The sequence below is a fragment of the Microtus ochrogaster genome, chromosome 7, assembly GCF_000317375.1.
Source record: "Microtus ochrogaster isolate Prairie Vole_2 chromosome 7, MicOch1.0, whole genome shotgun sequence".
In the NCBI taxonomy this organism is placed as follows: Eukaryota; Metazoa; Chordata; class Mammalia; order Rodentia; family Cricetidae; genus Microtus; species Microtus ochrogaster.
The window spans coordinates 38,151,032-38,160,305 of NC_022014.1; the positions used below are offsets into that span (position 1 = coordinate 38,151,032).

Genomic DNA, 9,274 nt, shown 5'->3' on the forward strand with positions numbered 1-9,274 from the left:
GGTCTGGTGCCCTCTTCTGGCCTGCAGGCATACACACAGACAGAAAGTTGTATACATAATAAATAAATAAATAATAATAATAAAAAAGATTTACTTATCGTATGTACATGAGTGCTCTGTCTACATGTGTGTCTGTGCACGGTGTACACACCTGGTGCCTGCAGAAGTCAGGAGGAGGCATTGTGTCCCCTAGACCTGGAGCTGCAAACAGTTGAGAGCTGTCATGTGGGGTCTGTGATCCTAATCCAGGTCATCTGCACGAGCAACAAGTGCTTTTAACCAGTAGCTCTCATCAGCTACTGCCTCTGGGATTTACATTTTTTAAAGATTTATTTAATGCACACTGGTGTTTTGCCTGTATATATTCTGTGTAAGGGTGTCGGACCCCCTGGAACTGGAATTAGAGACAGTTGTGAGCTGATATGTAGGTGCTGGGAATTGAACCTGGGTCCTCTGGAGGAGCAACCAGTGCTCTTAATCACTGAGTCATCTCTCCAGCCCCAGGATTTAATTTTTTTATATTACGTGTGTGTGTGTGGGGGGGGGTCTCAGGGCTCAAACTGAGGTCACCAGACTTGGCAGTAAGCACCTTTACCCACTAAGCAAGATCATCCTGCAGCTCTGACACCAGGCCTTTTTCCTATGTAGCTGCCTCTGCCAGGAGCACGTATACTGACTCCCCTCCTCCTTGAACGGACTCCTTCCTTTCAGGCCTCTCAGCGGGATCTGTCCATCATCTCCTCAAGAGCCAGCTCTACTCCAGGGACATCATTTAATCTCTCTGGGCCTCTTCATATGTGAGCAGGGTTTCTGTGTAGTGTCATGGCAGTTAGCGGTTAGTGTAGTTAAATTAGCTACATCACCCAAATGATTTACCAACTATCTGGCAGAGCCAGGATGCCAGGACCCTGGATAGGTGTTGATGTTACCCTAGGCTGTTACCTGTTATCTGACAGTTAGCTGCTGTTCCCAGTACTTAGCAGAGCACTTGCGGCCTAAGCAGATCTCAATGTTGTTGAGAAAGTGATAGACGAATGTGACTATGGAACCTGCTCCCCTGGAAGATCCTTTCCTTTGCCTCCCACAGACCTCTAGCATTCACAGGAGCCCAAGGCCAGTCAGTCTGCAGGCTGTGAAAATGAGCCCATTATCACATGCGTGAGAGCACCATTTTGGTGAATAAAAGGTCATTAGAAAGCACAAACAAGTGCCTTCCGGCCTTAGGTGGCTGGTGACATGGGCAGGTCAAGAGCATGGACCTGGGAGATGTTTGCATCCTGAAAACAGTCTCCCTGCTTGAGAGGACTGAGAGCCAGCAGCAGCCCTCCCCTGCGGTGCTGCCTCGGCAGTGCTTGAGCCGAGCAATTCCCGGTGGGAAATGAGCGGCTGCTGTGCTGGGCGACAGCGAATCTATCCTGTGTAGGAAGTGTCACTTGACGTGTGAGGAATTGATTAGGCACTGTCTCTTGGCCCAGCCGTGGCAACATCTGATGAGGTCCAATTCATCACACCACTTCCAACTCCCAGCCTGGCTGCCTGCAAACACGCATGTCACCCTGGCTGCAAATGCATCTGAGACAGTCGTGCTTTTCATTTCCCATCGTCAGAGCCAAGTGACAGGCTCCTTGTGTTGCCGACCCCCAAGACAGCAAGCACAGCCTGCAACACTGATGAGCTTTTGTTTGGTTCCCAAGCGGAGGTCCACCTTGTTTCATGCGCCCCCGAACTTCCCCTTGGGCCAAATAAGCAATCTGCACACTATTGGGACTCTGGGTTCTTTTAGGATGGGGGAGAGAAGATTTTCAGAGAAACAAGTTCACCTCTCATTCTCCAAAAGAATAATTTCCTAGGCAGCAAAGATTGCAGTGTGTGTCTTCCTTTTCTTTTCTTTATTTGGAGATTGCTGAGGATGGAACCTAGGGCCCTGTCTGTGCTAAGCAAGCAAGCAAGCAAGTAAGCAAGCAAGCAAGCACTGAGCTACACTTTTAGCCCTTGCCTGTAACGTATTTTAATAGTTCTGGAAGAAAGTGGTGTGTGCGCGCGTGCATGCATATGTGACATGCACATGCTCATTTTTATATGTGGTGATGTGCATGTGGGGGGTGTGAATGTTGGGTGGTGGCAAATGACATCCTCAGGCACCATTTGCCTGTTTTCCTCTCACTGGCCTGAACTCATGTTTGCTAAACTATTGGCCAGGGAGCCCTAGAGACCCACCTGTCTCTACCTGCCCAGTCTTCTCCTGCATGTCCACTGGGTTACACTGGACATACAGGGGAAGAGCCTGTGAGAGCATGCTTGTGAGGCTCTGCAGCTGCATGCTGAGGCCCCTGTGTCTACGCCAGTCTGGCTCTACCTCCAGTTGCTCCACCAGCTGCATCTCCAGCGTCATGAGCATGTTGAACAGCTCGGTGATGTCATCACTGCACTCTATCAGCTTCTTCTCGATGTTGGGCAGTTCACTCTCTTCTCGGATGGCATTCACATTCTACAAACAAAACCCCTGTGTTTCAGGATTCGGTAGGTAAACACTTAGTAGTAAGTGACAGTTTGATTTTATAGGTAAAAACTTGGAGCCTGGGGCTGAAGTGCCCAAGTTCAATCATTAGCTCACAATCTGCTAGCTCTGTGACCTTGGGAAAGCTACCTGCTGCTCTGATTTATTGCATGTAAAGGCACCTGAAAATGCAGGTGCCAAAAGAGCATTCAGACCTACCTCATCTCCTCAAAGGTGGAAGATGAAATTCTTTGCCTGTGCCAGGAGGAGGGGAAGACATTCTTATCATCAGAGATGGAAGCCAGGGCTGAAAATTATCTGCGCAAATAAAGCTTTTAAAACTAACTCATGCTGGGCATGGTGGCACACACCTTTAATCCCAGCACTTGGGAGTCAGAGGCAGGTGGATCTCTGTGAGTGTGAGGCCAGTCTAGTCTACAAAGTGTGTGTGTGTGTGTGTGTGTGTGTGTGTGTGTGTGTGTGTTATATTATATCATATGCTGGGGTTGTATTGTGCTCAGTAGACTGCCTGACTACACAAACACTCTACACAACAAAAGCACCAATGACAAATGTCAAGCTACACAGCAAACCGAGAAAAATACTCTCAAGGTCCTTCAAGGCTTCAGGGCTACTAGCTCAATCTATAAAGAGCCATAATAAAGTAATACTTTGCCATAGAGGGAAGGGAAGAGAAAAGGGCAGAATGGCTGTAAACTAGACAAGAAAAATCAAGATGAGCGAAAATGAGAGGCCTGTGAGGAGCAGGCAGGCTGTGGATGAACAGACTTAGTGGGTGTAGAGGGGCACACTCTGTTAAAATCTCAAGACACCCTGACTTAATCCCCACCTGTGCTGCTGGCAGGGGGGCCCCAGGTCCTTCTCGGAAGTGAGAGCCTTTCCAGAGCTCTGGGACAGCCCTGACCACTCAGTCACTCAAGTAAGAAAGGGCCCAGTGCCTTAAAAGGTGGGAACTGCAAAGTACAGGGACCATGTGTATCAGAACCCCAGCATGCCAGACCTAGGCAGAGTGAGGCTTGGAAAATAAATGCCTACTGAATGAATGAATGAATGAATGAGTGAATGAATGAACAGAAGAAAGCATGGGTGTTACCACTGTCATCAGCAGAAGAGTGGTACAGATAATCCCACGGCTAACACTAATGATGATGATTTCGGGGTGACCCTGAATCCTTGGGGTATCTGATGTGAGGGAGGGCGGCCCCTGTGCTGGTTCAGTGGAGCTGTGTGTGGTGCCCTTTGGTGACACTGTGATCCCTGGCACATGGACAGAGACTGATGTCAGGGAGCGCTAGAGGGCATAGACATTGCAGCTCCTCCACATGAGGAGAGTCCTGGCACCCGGCACAGGAGAAGGGGCCTTACCAGCAGATGCTTTTCCTCAAACTTGGCAACCTTGAGCTTGCCCTGGTTCTGGTTCTCCTGGATGGCCTCCTGTATGCACTCGTTGAAAGTGTCCAACTCTGCCTTTCTCTTCTCCTGCTGCTTGAGGCCATACTCGAAAATGTTCAGGCAGATGATGACAAATTTGTCCTTGTAGGTAAGTGGCTGTTAAGGAAGCTTGGGGCTCAAGAACAGGCCACTAGGGTTGTGACAAAAATGTCGACAGTCCCTTGCAGAGCATGAAACACTGAACACTATGGAGGCCACAGGTCATCCTTCTGACAGAAGGGAAATAGAGGAGCCAGTGATCTGGGGCTTGCAATCTGGAGCAGAACGTGATGGTTGTGGCATCTCTACCTGCACCTAAGGAACTCAGGAACAGGGCTAATGGCCTTAGAAGAGACTTCCAGAGGACTGGGGTCCAGCAAGAGCTAGAAGAAGCCTGCCAGGAGATGAGCTGGAGTCCCTTTTTTCTTTTTCTTTCTTTTTAAAAAAATCTCTGGTTAAATTAAAATCTTTTTTTTTTTTTAAATCTTCGGAGAAGGGCCTGTCCCGTGGCTCATCTAAGTTGAGAGAGGAACCAGGTGGTCCAGGTGCAAGCTAAGGGCATGGAGGAAGCCACCACACAGAGTCCTTTGGAGGCTGGGCATGGTAGCATACACCTTTAATCCCAGGATTTGGCAGGGGGGTGGGGTGGGAGCAGAGGCAGGGAATCTCTGTGAGTGAGTTCTAAGCCAGCTAGGGATATAATAGTGAGACCTAGTCACAAAACAAAGCAAACCAAACCAAACCAAAAATTCCTTGGCAGAGTCCTGGGGCTCAGGCAGGCCACCCCATAGGGTCTTGGGGATGCTGTGTTCAGGAGATGGGATGCCTTTCCACAAATCTCACAGCTTCATGGTGCTTAAGCATAAGTCCCTGAGGAGAGGGGTGGCCAGCACGGTTGAAGCACCATCTTCCCCAACTTACTCTCTTCACAGTGTTTGGGTTCTGGGTAGACCTCCTGAGAAAGGTGTCAGATTCAATGCAGCCACCGATGTCTAGACTCTGCCTTTAGGATCTCACCAAAGCTGGCCAATGGAGCTGGGAGGGCCATGGATGGAGGGTCTCACATAGGAGCCATCGCAGGGTCAGCCGGCCATGTACTCGCCCACGCCCAAGCCAGGGAAAGGACAGCTGCAGGCACCGTGACATGGGACAGTGGCATCCCTTCTCATTCCTGGGGAATCCTGACTGCTCCCAAATTGCAATTCTAGTTTCACATCTTATTCCCAAATGACACTTCCTTTATTAGAGATCCTTCCCTGTAAGTTTTCTGGAGGTTGACATCAGTGTTGGTGGCCCACAGACTATCTGGGCCGGCTGTCTCAATTCAGAGCCCTCTGCTTCTGAACGCCCCATGTCCTAGAGGTGCGCGCCATCTCCCTCTTTCCACTGAAGCCATGGTTTGGCTCTCAGGACCACTGCTGCTATATATGATATGACAAGTGGCATCCTTGGGCTCTGGCCAGCTAGGGGACAGATGCAAGCTCTTAGGCCACACAGATGAGTGATCCTGTACAAACTGCTTACCCTCTGGGGCTACTAATGGCAGTCACCTGGAGATGTGGCTCAAGAGCAGTAACGTAGCCAGTGGAGACCCTTGGCGTAGAACACTCCCTACTCCTACCTCAGAAAACCCAGCTTCCCGGGCATGGCAGACCCAGCCTGCAGCTGTCACACAATGTGCCTGCAGAAATCTGGACAGCGCTGCCCCACAACACTCAACTGGTGTAGCTGGAATGGCCTTTTGCATACATGTAGCCAGCAGAGATTTAACGACTAGGGTCTCACATGAATGATGGGGAAACTGAGGTACAGGGCCAAATGAACTTGCCCAAGGCAAGCTGGCAGTACTTGAACCAGGCCTGCACCCAAAGAGGCAGCAGTGACACAGAAAGGATATGTCTCAAGGAGCTCACCAACACCAGGCAGGTAGGACAGCTTGTTGCCCTCCACATCCTCAGAATACATGCTGTCAAACAGGAAGGAGCCATCCAAGTGGTCGATGAACGCCATCTGTGGATTCAAATATCCAGACATGGTGACCCAGAGCCAGGCTCCTGGGAGGGTGGAGGCAGCCAAGGATTCCTGCGGGGGACATGGCACCTGAGCTGCAGCCCTCCCTCCCAGGAAGGCAAGTGTGTGGCGGCGTTGCAGGCACAGGGAGGATGTGTACAGAGGTGCAGCAGATATAGCCGCAGGCTCTTTCCAAGAAGTGCTACTGCTCTACTGAGGTTCATACGGGGCTGGAGCTGGTGGTAAGGGAGCCAGCAAGGCACAGCCACAAAGTCAGAGCCCCAGCACTGAAAACCAAACTGTGACTGCATGATGGCCTTCAGTAAAGGAGTCACTGGAATCAAGTGTTTTTAGGACAGTCTCTTTGGGCTTGGGGGTGGGGGATGGGGACTGGACTGAGCCTCTGGACATGGTGATAGGGGCCCTGCAAGGCAGGGCGTATGTGTCGGGTCCTGTGGCCGCAGTATGCCTTACAAGTTTTGGGGTTCTGGGGATCCCTGTGGATCTTTGCTTATTGTGACCAGCATTCTCATGGTACTTCTGTGTCCAGGGAAGGTCAGCTGTCTGTGTGGTACCTTGTGCTCCGCCAGCTTTTCCTGCTGGGCCTTCTCGGCCTCCAGCCGGGCCTGCATCTGTGCCTCCCGGTGCTTCAGCTCATCAATGCTATACTGATGCTTTATCTTCGCCATCTCTTTCTGACCCAGGAACAGAAAAGGCACTGTTACCAATGGATTTCTGGTCCCTCCGGCCACACATCCTCGGGCCTCGTGAGCATGGCCAGTGTGTTGGAAGGCATCTTTCATGAAAGCTGGGAAAGGCACGGGGCCTTGGAGATGAGAATGCCTAATTCTTTCCAGGCAACCTAAGATTAGGGGAACCACAGAACTGGGGGTGCTCCAAGAGCCTGCCCTGAAGCAGCCTGCCGTGCCCCTGGCCCCTTCCTGAGTTCTATGGTACCAGGGGGAGATCAGGCATCGGGGTTAGAGGGGAGTTCCATTGCCTGCTTGATAGAGTTCTGCTCTTATGAACTTTGACTCATTTATTTTGAATCATGGTAACATTCTATATGTATCAAAGAATTGTTTTAAAATAAACTTGTTTATGATTTATTATCAATAAATGTTTGATTTGCATATGTATTTACCTACAGTCATGTTAAGTTTTTTCAGGCAAAAAGGGTCTACAAGAAGAAAACTGTAGGAACCCCGCTCTGAGATGAAACCAAGGCTTAAAGGGGGTGCTTGGTTTTCAGTTTTTTGAGACAGTTAGAATAGCTGAAGATGTGCCCAAACTATTGATCCTCCTGCCTCAAATTCTCAAGTGCTGGGGTTAGAGGAGTGTGCCATCTTGTCCACTGAATTTAAGAATCTCAGAATTAGCTGGGGGGTGGGGTGGTGCACACCTTTAATCCTAGCACTCGGGAGGCAAAGGCAGGCAGATCTCTGTGAATCTGAGGCCAGCCTGCTACACAGAGCAAGTTCCGGGACAGCCAGAGTTACACAGAGAAACCTTGTCTTAAAACACCCCCTACACAGACACACTTTCAGAATTGGAGCTGGAGAGATGGCTTAGTGGTTAAGAGCACTGGCTCCAAACGATCCATGTTCAATTCCCAGCACCCACACGACAGCTCACGCCTATCTATAGCTCTCCAGCACCAAGGCTTCTGACACCCTCACACAGACATGCATGCAGGTAATACACCAATGCACATAAAATAAAAAAAATAACTTAAAAAATCTGTGAAATAAAAATCTAAGAGCCAGGCATTGTATCCCTGTAATTTCAGCACTTGGGAAACTGAGGCAGAAGGATCAGGAGTTCAAGGTTATTCTTGGCTATATAGCGAATTCAAGGTCAGCCTGGACCACGTGAGACTGTGGTCTCAAAAACACAAACAAAACCAAAGAACAAGATAAATACTCAGGTTCATATTGTCACAGAGAAGTCAGTGGGGGTGGGAAGAAGCTCTCTAACTCCTCTTATAGAAGTGAACAGCACAAGACTAGGCTTTGATGCCAGCTTGTTCCTCAGAGTTGGGCTCTCTGCTATAGGCTGTAGAGGAACAGGGTAGACACTGGGGGTAGCCCTCCCCTCTGTCCAGATAGCCTTTCCTGGGTACCCCCTGAATTCCTCAGCATGGCCAATATAGGTTCCTCTTTCTCAGCAGAGGCGCACAACTTCCTGTGGGAAGAACTGGGCAGGTCAGCAGCCTTTGGGTTTCCAGGCACCTGATATAGAGAGACTTCATAGTCTTGCTACTAAAGGCCTCACACATATGTACAGAGGGAGCAGCAGGAGAAACACTCACATATGGCAAGGAAGAGGGGACAGAGGCAGGCAGCAGAGAGGGAAATCTCTCTCTCTCTCTCTCTCTCTCTCTCTCTCTCTCTCTCTCTCTCTCTCTCTCTCTCTCACACACACACACACACACACACACACACAATAGCTGGCCCAGAAGGGGGCTGAAAGACCGGCTTCTTGGAGCCAACTCCTCGACTGACCCTAACTGACTGGGAGACTGTGGGTGAATCATTCCACTTCCTTTGCTGTCCTTAAAGTCTTCACCTGGAAAACAGACCACAGCTGCCTGGTAGCCCTGGAGTGAAATGTAAAAGGGACCTGGGCCTGCAGGAAGCTACTGGGGAGCCTTGAGAAGCCACTGCTGGAAGAGATGTGCACAGGTTGGGAGAGGACTCAGCCAGGAACCATCTTCTCTTAACCACAGATGGGGAGGAGATGTCCTCAGTGTCTCTCTAAAGACTGTACAGCAGAACTGGGAACAGAGCTGGGATACTTGCCACCTGCTCATCAATGTGCCGGAAGTCCAGGTACACGAGGTCAGGAAGATAGGCATAGATGAACATCTTGTACTCCTCTGCCTCGGCAATGGGGTTCCCAGAGAGGCTGAGTGTTCGCAGGCATGGGAACCGGCGCAGGTAGATGACCTGAGGAGTGGGGAGCAGAGGTCTGCCACAGAACTGGAGTAACACACGACAGCTCCTCCCCGCTACACCCTTCTGAGTCTACAGCCCAGGACACCTTCCACACAGATGGGTGACGGCTCATGGCTACTGAGTCAGACTTTAGTCCTGAGACCAGCCACAAGCTTTCAGAATCGGACAAGGGCAGCTCAAATCCTAGCTGAGTGACTTTGGCAAATGATCCATCTAGTGTGTAAGCCTTGAGTCCCTCCTCTATACAATGGGTGGAATGATGCAGTGTGTCATCAGAAGGTAAATGACATGAGCTATGAGAAGCAGTCAACGGGTGCACAACAGTCACTGAATGAGTGACTTTTTTTTTTTTTTTTTT

At 50.0% G+C, this 9,274-nt stretch overlaps 1 protein-coding gene across 3 annotated transcripts in view; it reads right to left on the reverse strand.

The window, feature by feature from the left end:
• Positions 1-9,274, reverse strand: part of Drc3 (dynein regulatory complex subunit 3) — a 38,351-nt gene that overhangs the window by 9,017 nt on the left and 20,060 nt on the right. For all 3 annotated transcript variants that reach the window (XM_026780335.1, XM_026780334.1, XM_026780336.1), the window contains 5 exons: positions 8,761-8,907; positions 6,535-6,654; positions 5,847-5,959; positions 3,884-4,058; positions 2,357-2,488 (listed from right to left, as the gene is read on the reverse strand). In XM_026780335.1, coding sequence (XP_026636136.1) covers positions 2,357-2,488; positions 3,884-4,058; positions 5,847-5,959; positions 6,535-6,654; positions 8,761-8,907 — 687 coding nt within the window. The remainder of the gene's footprint in view (positions 1-2,356; positions 2,489-3,883; positions 4,059-5,846; positions 5,960-6,534; positions 6,655-8,760; positions 8,908-9,274) is intronic.